This window comes from Melanaphis sacchari, unplaced genomic scaffold, assembly GCF_002803265.2.
Source record: "Melanaphis sacchari strain LSU unplaced genomic scaffold, SCAv2.0 Contig4_pilon_pilon, whole genome shotgun sequence".
In the NCBI taxonomy this organism is placed as follows: domain Eukaryota; kingdom Metazoa; phylum Arthropoda; class Insecta; order Hemiptera; family Aphididae; genus Melanaphis; species Melanaphis sacchari.
The window spans coordinates 973,766-986,157 of record NW_020271335.1 but is presented as its reverse complement, the minus strand read 5'-3'; the positions used below and the strand labels follow the sequence as shown (position 1 = coordinate 986,157).

Below are 12,392 nucleotides of genomic sequence, written 5' to 3'. Positions count from 1 at the left end.
TGACTAAATAATTCAATATAATTAAATAATTATTACATTTTGATACAAAGCTGAACTACAGAAGCTGTTTTATATATTTAAGTGAGCATTACTTAAAAAACATTCCATTAACCAAGATACACACAATATATTTTGAGTTCATATTCACCAATATATACTTTTGTATTCCTTGATTAATATTAACTGATTTACATTTTGTAAAGGACAACTGATATAATGATTTTTTTATCCTTCTTTATTGATCAGTATTAGATCTAAGATTTAAATAATTTATGAACAGTGAATAATTAAGAAGGATAATATATGATATATTAATAATTCATCCAAATACTATCTGTTTATAAAAACTCGTCTTAATGCTACTTATAATTTGAACTAGTAATAGTATTAATTAATACACTAATTACACCGTGGTAATATAGAACACTTATTAAATGTTATGTAATATTTATAACAGACTAAAAAAAGTTATTTAAAAATCTATTTTTAATAAATACATAATGCAGACTTATCTTTAAAAATAAAATAAATTGTAAGTAGAAAAAAATACCTTCTTCAATTCATCAGCCAATTCATAAATAGCATTTGATGGGACTGTTTCAATGTTTCCATAATCAATGTAGAAAACATCATAACTTTCATTATTATTGTTATGTTTTAATATTTTTGCTCTGTACAAACCATCATTCTGAGATGAAAAAACTTTGACTATGTCTCCCACAATAGGATCATACTTGGGTATTTTATCTAATGATTAAAATATATAAATATAAGTTAATTTATATGAAGTTAATTAAAAAAATTAACTGTAAATATACTTGAAATATTGTACTTAATGATTATCTCTAATTACATATTATTGCTTAACAACTTAAGATTCACTAAAATTTTGATTATCAACATGTTGTGTTTAAAATTATACTAAAAAAAAAATTATAAATAACAATAAATGACACTTATCAGTTATTTTATCAATCATTAAGTAGATAATACAAATATGAAAAAAAAAATAAAAGTTAGTACAAATATTAATATAATTTGTAACAAGGTGAAGTTTAAACTTATTTGGATTAAAGAAACAACATTTGAGAAATGGTATAAAAATATTTGTATAACCTACTTGAACATCCGTAAACTTTGATTAAATTATGAAAACTAAAATTTAAAATCTATAAAACACAAATAGCTAATATATCACAAGTAGTTTTAAAAAATACTAACAAGTACCAAAAATCATAAAACAAAACAATTATTTCCCATCTACAAATTTCTTAAGTTTTAAATCACTTTGTTTTAATTATAAGACCAGTAATGAAATATTAATATAATTTAACCTGTACTACTAGCAGTTTTGTATAAAGTGTCAAAATCAAAAAAATTGTAACTGCCATCTTCATCACTTTTTATAGCTTTGCTAACATACAAACAAGTGAAATCTTCAAAATACGTCAAAATACAATAATCTTCATTTTTTAATGGCATATTGTTAAGTTTTTCTTGACTAAAAATGCTACCTTTTCTGGAACTATTAGATAGATATAAGCTGTAAATAAAAAATATTCTATTACACATAAATCAAATATATGTATAGTAGCAAATAGAAAATAAAAATGATTTTACGTCGATTCATTATTATCGTAACCATTGCTCATGTTTTGAATGCTTACAATTTGTGAATCATCAACAGAATTAATGCTAAAACAAATTTAAAAAATTAATAAACAAAAATTCTAATGAAAGCATCAAATGAACTTAAAATAACTTGCAAGTCAAAAAACTTTAGAAGTGATAACTATTGTTCTTTTTTCAGAAAGCTACATTCATAAAATATGACCTTTAGCCACAAATTATAATTTATAAAATATATAAAATATTTTACTTAAACAGTACAGGCTGAAGCCCAATGAAACAAGAAAGTTAATATAAGAAGTCAACAATCTAAACTACTAATTCAAAATATAAATACAAATTTAACTAAATTGGAAAATGGGAGTTTTCATTTGTAAATTACATAAGAGTAGATGATTATGGAATATTACAACAAAAAGTTAATAAAAAAAATTGATTTTTGTTTGGCAAGAGAATTTGTTTAAGTAGGCAGTTCATTTTCAATCTTAATTAGAAGATAGATTTAAACATTTTTAAAATAATCAATCTTGAAGATACATGATGCAAAACAGGAATTTACGCTGAATTCTTTTTAACATTAATCTTTAGTTTTAGACGAATAACAAATGACACAATTTTATTAGAAAACAAATAAACAAAAAGTTTTTAGTGAAGAACATAGTTTAAATTTAAAATACATTCATTAGATAAAATCAAAAACTTTAAGTGCTTTAAATTATGTCTTCTTAACATTTAGACTTAGACATAATGTAGAGAGATAAAGAAAAACCTAAGTCACAGACAAAATCATTTACCATTAGAACAAAAATATTATTGGTAAATAGTTTGAGAAAATAAGAGTGGATAATCAAGATAACAATTGTTTACATTTAATCTAAGACTATGAAACTCAAACTACAAAAATTCATATATTTATATATATATAAATATTGAACTTAAAAAAAAAAAATGGAAAACACGTCTTAAAACATACTATTTTAAATATATCTAAAATACTAAAAAAAATAGAATTTAAAATAAAGACATATATACTATTAAATCCTAAGCATTTATTACTAATCATAATAAGATAAAAAATATCCACAGAACAATAGTAAAATTAATGAGCTTACTCTTTTTTCAATTCTAATAATTTTTTTTCTTTAATACCATTTTCCAACTTTTTATCATTACAGTCTAAATTAACAAGTACACCATTTTCCAAATTTTTATCATTACAGTTGACTTCAACAAGAACAGTACCTTCGTGTAGATTCTAAAATAAAAATATAAAAATATTAATAAAATGATAAAATCAAAACTAATCAGTAAAAATAATATTAACTATAAGTCATAATTACACTTTCTAATAGAAGAGGTTTTATAAAACATGTTGTTTTTTTTGGAATAAAATCCTTAAATATTATCGGTAAGGCCTAAAATATAAAAATTAGTATGCATAGATAAATTAAATTTAAGCATTTAAATAACTTTTACTTACTAACGGTTCATACATAAAATAATACGGAAGAACAAACAAATTTTCTAACTTGGTTTGATAAACAGAACCAATATCAATTAATTCAATTATGGTATTGTCTGTTTGAAATTCATTGAAACTAATTAATTTCCCTCTATACCTATATAAACATGGTACATAATTTATAAAAGCACACATTTTGGATCTTATGTTAATTAGAATGAAAGTAGATTATTTCATGATTTTATATTAACTAAATTACCATTCGTCTTTAATTTTAACTGCAACTATTTCTAGTACTTTAAATGTTGTAACTTTATCATAAGAGCCACTCTGTAATGAAATTGATTGCATGTCTTTCAATCGCTTTTCCATTTTATCCTTTGTTGTTGCTATATATACATTTTTAAAATCATTTTGAAGCAAATGAACCTGTGAAAATTAAATAAATATTAAAATTTTTAATAGTTAAAAAAAATAAATCATTATTATTAGTAGGTAAAAGATATGATTTTCCTGAATTCAGTTAATTTATATAAATATGCATTTCTTCTCCCAAGTTAAAATATTCATTTTTTTTTTTTTTTTAATGTATGTATACGAGTATATTATATGCACGTATAGCTGGTATATAGCTGGTATTTAGTTATTGTAAAATAAATTAAATTTCTGAACAATTTAATAATAAATCAATAATTAAATTACATCTAGCAAAATGAGAGCTCTGATTTTTAAACTTTTTTGTTAAAACTATTATAATTGTACTGTTTTAGGAAATAATAGCCATTTAAAACACAACAATTAGAGCTCTAAGTGTATTGATCAAACTATAGTGATTTTTAGATGTTTAAATTGAGAAGAACTTTGGTCAAATTTAGAATACTATATATAAACTAAAAAAAAACTTGTTATTCTACGACTTAAGTTATATAGATGATGTTTATTCTAATCCTTAAAATCAAGCTACTTTGTTACTGCAATTTTTGTCAGACATGAATTAAACAATTAGAACTGAGAATTAAATAATATATCAGTTTAAATTTTGGTCAATCTATATTCAGTATGCACATTTAGTTTTCTCACTATAACTTTTTGGTCAATTAATTAAGTTAATATTTTTTTTATTTTTACTAACCAAGGAAATGTATAAAAATCTATTTTAATTGTATACATATTGATGTCTTTTAATATGTGTATCAAAAATATGACTTAGCCCTATTCCAGTAGATTTTTATAGTTTTCTATAAAATTTAATTCATCCTCCACTTATTTTAATGTTCCTATGATAAAAGTGTAGAACTATAATCCACTTAACATGTTGTATCATCCTAACTATACTCTTCCCCCCTATACATCATAAAAAAGATATTGTCAGCAGTAATACTGAGGGAAAATAATCAATTGTCATCTACGTTACATTAAAATTAATTTAAATTTTGAAAATAAAATTGAGAAATTAAAAAATTTATTTTTGATATTTAAAAAATCAAAATAGCTATTTTGTTTATGATTTTTAAAACATGTTTGCTAAAAAAAAAATGTTTAGTCGTTTATTTTCTATGATTTTTTTGAAGTTTGTACAAATTTATATTATTTTAAATAGATTTTCTAGATATTCGATAATTGCTGTAACACTGAAGAACAAGAAATAAATTTGAATATAAACAAACTTTAAAAATTGTTTAAAAATTATTGACTCTTTATTTAACCTTAGTAAAAGTGTTTGACATTAAAATTTTTCTAAAAATAAGATTTACAAAATGGCTATCTTGATTTTAATATCAAATAAAAATTTTAAAAAAAATATTTTAAATGTAGCGTAGACGACAATTTAAAAAAAAAGTTGAAAATTTTCAATAGAATAAAAGTTATTGCAATTGTCAGTTCATTGTATGACACCCTATATAGTGGCACTAATCATTATGTATAAATATTGCGGATATAATATCTTATTTAGATGAGTGTTGTCATGGCAGAGGATGGTAGTCTATAGGATATATATATCAGTGCCGGAGCGTTGGGGCAAGCGAGGCACATGTCTCAAGATTTTGGGGCCCCATTATTTATAGTATTCTCATCTGAATGAAATAATAAAAAAAAAATAAGTTCACTTATGATCATGCATCTTAATACTCACAGTAAATTTAAGTTGATTTCTACCAGATTATTTTTGTTGGATACAAAAAGATTTAAATGATTATGATTTATACGAAGAAATATTAATTTTCCTTAATTTAATTAATAAAATTACTAAACCACTCAAAGTACTACCAGAAATAAAAAAAAATGCATTTTCCAACTTGAATATTGCTTTATGAATTATTTTATCAATTTCCCTTGTGTCAGTTGAAGCAGAAAGTCAAAATTACAACATATTTACTGAGTACCACATCACAACAAGGACTTACTAGACTTGCTAAAATTTGTATGAAAAAAGAATTTTTAGAACTAAATTATGAAGATAAAAATAAATAATTTTGCATTCAAAAAAGCTAGAAAAATTAAAGAATTATAACTATCAATATTTTACTTTAACAATGTATTATGTATTTAAATATATTATAAACTGTTCATTACATTAATTTTTTTTAAATTTCTTTTACAAATTTAAGTTATTACTTATTAATTATTATAAATTTAATTGGTAAAATTATTAATAATAATAGTATTTTGATATTTTATAAAAATAATTAAGATGATAAATTTATTTTTTATGCAAATAATATAATACATTTATCATTGATTGTTTTGATTTTATTTACATTCCTATAATGTACAAAATTATTACCCTTTGAATTAAATCTATAATTAATTTAGAATAGTGATATAATGTATAAGGTAGGAATGAGGGCCCCATATTTTTTACTTTCCCTAGGCCCTGCAAAACCTTGTGCAGTCACTGATAGGTATACACGTTATAATCGTTATAATACATAGAAGTACATAAAATTTTTCTCATATTTTAGTATAACAAATTCACTGTTAGCTAAAATTTCCAAACTCAGATTTTATTTTCATGCAATACCATTTGAAATTGACATTAGTGCCACTACTAATACCTACTTATCAAAGCATTTTCAATTTTTTATATATTTAAACAAATTAAGAAAATTTACTTTTTTTAAATAGGTCAAATGTTAAAAATAGTACCACAATAGAGTATAATTTAAACTTTATACAATTCAGTTTTTTATATAACTCATATACTACCATTTATGACAATTAGCCATAAGGTATAGTGGTTGTGTCGAGTTTTATGATTATTATATTATTAACGTAATAAGATAAACTGCTGAATATATAAGTAAAAATTCCTTAAAAAACAACTGTACATTAAATAAGAATATACTTTTTGGATATAATACTCCACTGTTTACAATAAATATATCTAGTGTTACAAATTATAATTATACCTTCTTAGATATTGAAAACATAAATTAACTATTGTTAAAAAGGTATTACAATAAAACTTTTTAAAATAAAGTATAAGATAAAATATGAAAAATATAGGTAGAATATAAGTATAAAATGAATATTTATAAAGAAGGAATGAACTCATAATTCTTAAATTTTGTTCTTTAATCAATCCCCATTTTTGGTAGGTATGTCTGAATCTACTAAGATACATTAATTGTGATAAGCCAAATACATTGAAACACATTTTTATTTTTTAAAAAATCATAATAATCTAATAGAATTAATATATTTGCGAAACATAGGTATAATTATAATGGTATTGTATAGATAGACAATTCTATCTTAAAAATGATGGTAACAGTCCAAATTTGTTTTAAATTATTAATTTCTAAAATTAAAAAAAAAAAAATGATATAATAGTAACACCAAATAGCTTATTTAAAAACAGTGTGAAGTGAGATAACGGAATCGGCATTTCTTGATCATTTCTGATAGTTACTAGAATATAATTACCGAAAAGAACTAATAAAAATATTATAAAATATGAAGAGCACAAGTTGTATATATTTGTGCCAAGTTATCTGATAACAGTTATGATTTTTTCCTGAAGAATAACAAGCACAAAAAATATAATATATACGTATTTGCACAAAAAAAGTGATAACAAAAATATTCATTATTATCAACGGGTCAACGAACAATATAGCTGATTGGAAAAAACATTAATATATTAAAGAAAAAGTTTAATCATTGTAAAACTTGTATTTTAAGTTTTTAATGAAAGGAAAAAAAATTGAAAAATAGCTCATCCATTATTGGGACCAACTGCACACCCATTGCACTAGTAAAAATCAGGATCTACAGCCTACAGGTCATCGCCATTTAAAAATTTAAGCGAATTAGTACATTAAATAGTATCATGAAGATGAAATATAACGATAATAATTACATAAAAATAATTTTGGATCATAGATAATATTTAATCCACTCACCGAATTATTAAACATGAAAAAAAATTAAAATTATAATTTGTGAACATACCTCAGTCCACGTGTTCAAAGGCAAGAACTCCAAGACTTGTTTGGACGTAAGAGGACTCAAGACCATTATTAAATGTGCGTTAACTAATTAAAATCAAAAATAATGATATTTTAAATAAAAGTAACCAGCAAAAAGTCTGCAATAATTGACGAGTTAGATAATTAAAAATCCTGCATGAAATAAGATGGTCGACAGGTAACTCATGAGTTGTGGTTTGTCAAGCACAAAATATCAAATAAACGGTATTTAAGTTACGCCGTAAACCGTTGACTGAAATACCATAGAAATACTGAATAGAATAGCGCCCGCCATAATGCCATATTATACCAAACCTGAATACAGATAACCGTAAAATGTAAAAACCATGATTGACCAATTACCGGGAACCAAAGACTAAGATATGTGCCGGAAACAAATGACAGTAAATTCATTGTCTGATCAAAAATCAAGATACTTTAAATTGTTATCAATAATGTAACCGATTTTGCTTAGTCAATAGTGGCATAATATAATATTTATAATTTATTTATACATGATATAAATTATGTAATCAATGACGATAACAATATTAACAACCCGAACTGTAAAGCTATGTAATTGATATCAACCTTGCTGGCTTGCTAGTTGCTTAGATTATTACTCATTAATTATTATTCTCATTCCTAAGGTAAAATTATTTGATTTCATCCATTCTGTATATTTTCTGTTTACTAACTACAACGCCATCAAACCATTTGAGCCATACCCACTGTCCATTGATATTAAACTTCACTAAACAAGATGTATTAAATATTATCGATATATTCTCTAGTAAGTAGTAGGACTAGTAAGTAAAGCTTTAGTAAAGCAGTGTTAAAAGTTAAAAGACAAAAGTTAAACCTTATGACAGTTATAACTAATATCACAGAGTAGAATAAATGAAAATTATCAAAATTTATTGATTCTATTTTATAGAGTAAACATAGTCCATGATAAAAACAACGATGCTCTTGCCGTCATAGATAATAAAGTTTAAGTTAGGTTAGGAATTTAATATTCCGTTATTATTTATTTTCTTTTATAATATTATATTAAATTATTAAATATTAATTGTTAGTTTAAGACTCGGAAGTTATAGAATAAAAACAATAAGAGCCAAATATATAACAATAATATAAATGTATTTATTATATTTTTAAATGTTAATGAATATAATTTAGAAATTGAAAAATTGTCATGTGTTGTCAATTGTTTACATCAAAAATTAAAAATGTTATGGAATATCTTTTCTATACATTTTAATAGCTGTAAAAACAACTTATAAGGAACTTTGAATTAAAGTTTCAAATTTTTATTAATCAAAAAACAAATGATTTACCTATAATGTATCAAAAAATATTGACAAGTATCTAATAATATTACAAAATGATCCAAAATATTTTTTTATTAAATCGTATATAAAAATTCCTAGATAGATATTAAATGAAATATTAAATTTCCCAAAGTTATTCATTTTTAAATTAAGACAAAATGATAAAATCGATTTGTCAAAACCTGTTGGTTTCGCGTGACATTTCGCATGATAATTTTAAAAAAGTATTATTATAACAAGTATCCATGTACTATGCGTCATGAAAATTATTTATCAGTTATCATAGTCTAATAAGTAATAACTAATAACTAATACATATTTCTATGAAATTAAATACACGCATAAAGATAATAAAATCTTTTCCACAAATTACCACTAAATAAATATTAAGTAATATAATTGATAAAGGTTTTAGCTTTATGCATATTTATTTAATCATGCTTACCCCCATTTTTCCTTTAATAACTAATTTTGATTGTAATTCAAAATCTTATTTTTGGAATTTTTAAGTATACCAACTTATTGCTTGAATAGGAACTCAAACACCATATTATGAATTACTTATATATTTTTTTAACTATTTAAGAAGTGTGCTGTCATAAACCTTTTTTTTAACGAGAATTATTAACTTTTTTTGTAAATTGTTACATACATGTTATTTTGATATCTAATTTTTTTGTATGTACATTGAACAAGTATTTTTGAGTTATTTATTTGTATATCTATTAAAAATAATAAGTTTATATCTACTTATTACTCAATGTCCATGATAATAGTGATAATACTTTGATTTGGAAGAAACGATACTAATTGAAACTTATAGTAAGTAGGTACTAGAAACCAAATTTTTATTAATCTATTAAATATATTTTAATAATTATTACCTATCTAAGTAATAAGTATAATAAACACTAGATTAAAAAGATACTTAATAATTATATTTTAAAAAGGATAATTAACCTTTATACTAAGTTATAACTTAAAAAACATTTTAATAACTCAGAAAGACCGAAACTACTAGTTCGAATTTTAATTAAGACAATTCAGTTCTCAAAAAAATCATCTGTTTATCAATTTACAGTGAGAAAGGGTGTTACTTCAATAAAACATTTTTAATAGATTGACAAAGAACATCTTAAATATTATAGATTTCTAATTATTTTCATTTTCATGTATAGAACTTAATAATTTTTAATAGGCACACTTTAAAATTCCGAAAATTAGAGCGAATTTAATTGTTGAATTGGTGAATCGCTTAAGAGAACGCAGCAACTGCACGTCTTATCTCTAGCTTAGTATCTTACATACATAGGTACAACATACATTTTCGTTCATCAAAATCCATTTTATGTTGTTAGCTTTAACATTAGAGTAAATTTACCGATTATCTAACTCAAAGATAAGAATTTTATCTAGGCAATCCCAATAATCACATTAGCTTTTTGATATTGATATTTTAAACTGAATTATAACTATATAAAATATTAAAACTTTAAAATGCTCATAATTCACTTTAAAATTATAATATTAATAAAAGACTATATGATGGCCTAGATAAAATTCTTACCTTTAAGTCTGATAATAAATAAATTTACTTTAATATTAAAGCTAACAACATAAAATGGATTTTGCAGAACGAAAATTTGTTATGTTATATAAAAGACGGAGACAACACGTTCGGGTGTGGCGTCTTTTCAATAGACTTAATAATATATAATAAGTACTGTATTATTTTCATTTATACATATAGTCATTCAGTGTATGGTTTATATAAAACTGAGACTAATATATTATTTACAGGGCTGTATTTTAAAGGGGGGCACCGGCTAGTGGGTAGTGGCTACAACTGCCTGGGCGCCAGTATTTTGGGGGTGCCAACATTTTGTAGTTAGAAATTTGTTCACTTGTGACAATTAAACTTTTATGATTGAAATTATTTTAATAACAGTATTATATAATATAATATTATACTGTTAAGTGTTAACTTTACTAATGTATTTATAGAAATATAGCTATCAGCGGTCAAGAGTTATTAATATCCTAAAACATTTTCCCAAATTTATTGAAATGTCAATAGACATAGGTTATTTATAATAATACAACATATTTTGATATCGCGTGCCCATAGACATATAATAATGTTATACCTATAATTTATAATTGTTTTATATGTCTATGGGCGGCGGGCCTATTAACAAAAAATACAATTATTAGTTATTAGTTTATTACTTATAATACTGTTATTTATAAACAATGAACAAACTTGAGCGTTCAAAGACCAAGGTTCGATGGTACCTACACTACCTACTTGTAAATTATGTCAATGTGATTATTGATTACGTATTATTTCTTTTACTACTCGGTAGTGCTGTTGATTATTTATTAAAATATTTGTTTTATATTATTTTAATTATGAGAGGAAAAAAATATTAAGTGGATATAAAAATGGTAAACAAACTTTGTTAGAACACAAAAAACAACTTTTATAATGAATAATAAACAAGTTTAAAGTGACAAACATTCAAATATATCTTTGCGAAGGGGGAAGAAGATTATGCAATTATTAAACAATATTTTTAAAAAAAAGCATTCAGTAATTTTTTTTTTTGCTCAAAATCTTTAAATTTTATGAAGATCTATCTCCCATATTTTCTGTGTGTAGGACCCTTTGATGGATGCCAATTTTTTTTTTTTGCACCGAGGCACAAAATATTCAAATACGACACTGATTATATATATATTCATAGGTGCAACTATTGGGGGATAAAAGGGGCTAAGTCCCCCCAGTTTTCCTGTCATGTAACTTAAATTTATTTTGTGCAAATTTAGTTGATGACTTATCAGCAATGTCAAGTAATCAATGATGACAAAAATGTTTTTTTATCAATGTTGCATATTGTGTTATATTTCAATTGAAAGCTCATTATTAGCCATTTCTTTAGTTTTCTCAAAATGGATATTATAAAAAACAGTGAATATTTTATAAATCAATATCAGGTAAATTTTGAAAACTTAAAAATATTTAGTTAATACATAAAAATTAATATTAATTGAACATTTTGTGGTTTTTAGTCAATTTTAAATTAGGATATGAATGATATGATAGCAAAGATGCTCTTTGCTAAAACTGAATGTTAAATTTAAAAAACAATTTTGAATTAGACATTATTAAACAAATAGTAAAGGAGGATAAATGTTACAAGTAGCTCTAACCATACCGATAAGATCTCTCTTATATGTGATGTATTTAAAATTGGTTAAGAACATTAATGAACAATGGTACAAGATAGGTTTTCAAATTTAACCATTATAAATATTGATAGAGATATTTCCAATAATAATGATGTATTGGAAAAATATAATAAATTGAAAATCCAAAGAATATAGAATAAATAGAATAACAATTATTTGGATTTATTTTTTAATAATAAGTATAATATAATATTATATAACATAGGTGGCCAACTTGCGGCTTGCGAGCCACATGTGGCTCTC

General features: G+C 23.3%; 1 protein-coding gene across 3 annotated transcripts in view; it reads right to left on the bottom strand.

The window, feature by feature from the left end:
* LOC112598680 overlaps positions 1-8,010 on the bottom strand; it is a 31,779-nt gene extending 23,769 nt beyond the window's left edge. Inside the window, exons 1-9 of one of the 3 annotated variants that reach the window (XM_025345215.1) lie at positions 7,879-7,897; positions 7,547-7,816; positions 3,351-3,520; positions 3,110-3,248; positions 2,970-3,044; positions 2,742-2,884; positions 1,621-1,695; positions 1,335-1,543; positions 551-747 (exon numbers count right to left, since the gene is read on the bottom strand). In XM_025345215.1, coding sequence (XP_025201000.1) covers positions 551-747; positions 1,335-1,543; positions 1,621-1,695; positions 2,742-2,884; positions 2,970-3,044; positions 3,110-3,248; positions 3,351-3,520; positions 7,547-7,612 — 1,074 coding nt within the window. In that variant the 5' untranslated portion in view covers positions 7,613-7,816; positions 7,879-7,897. The other 2 variants (XM_025345216.1, XM_025345214.1) reach the window with 2 other exon arrangements.
* Positions 8,011-12,392: the final 4,382 nt, after the last annotated feature.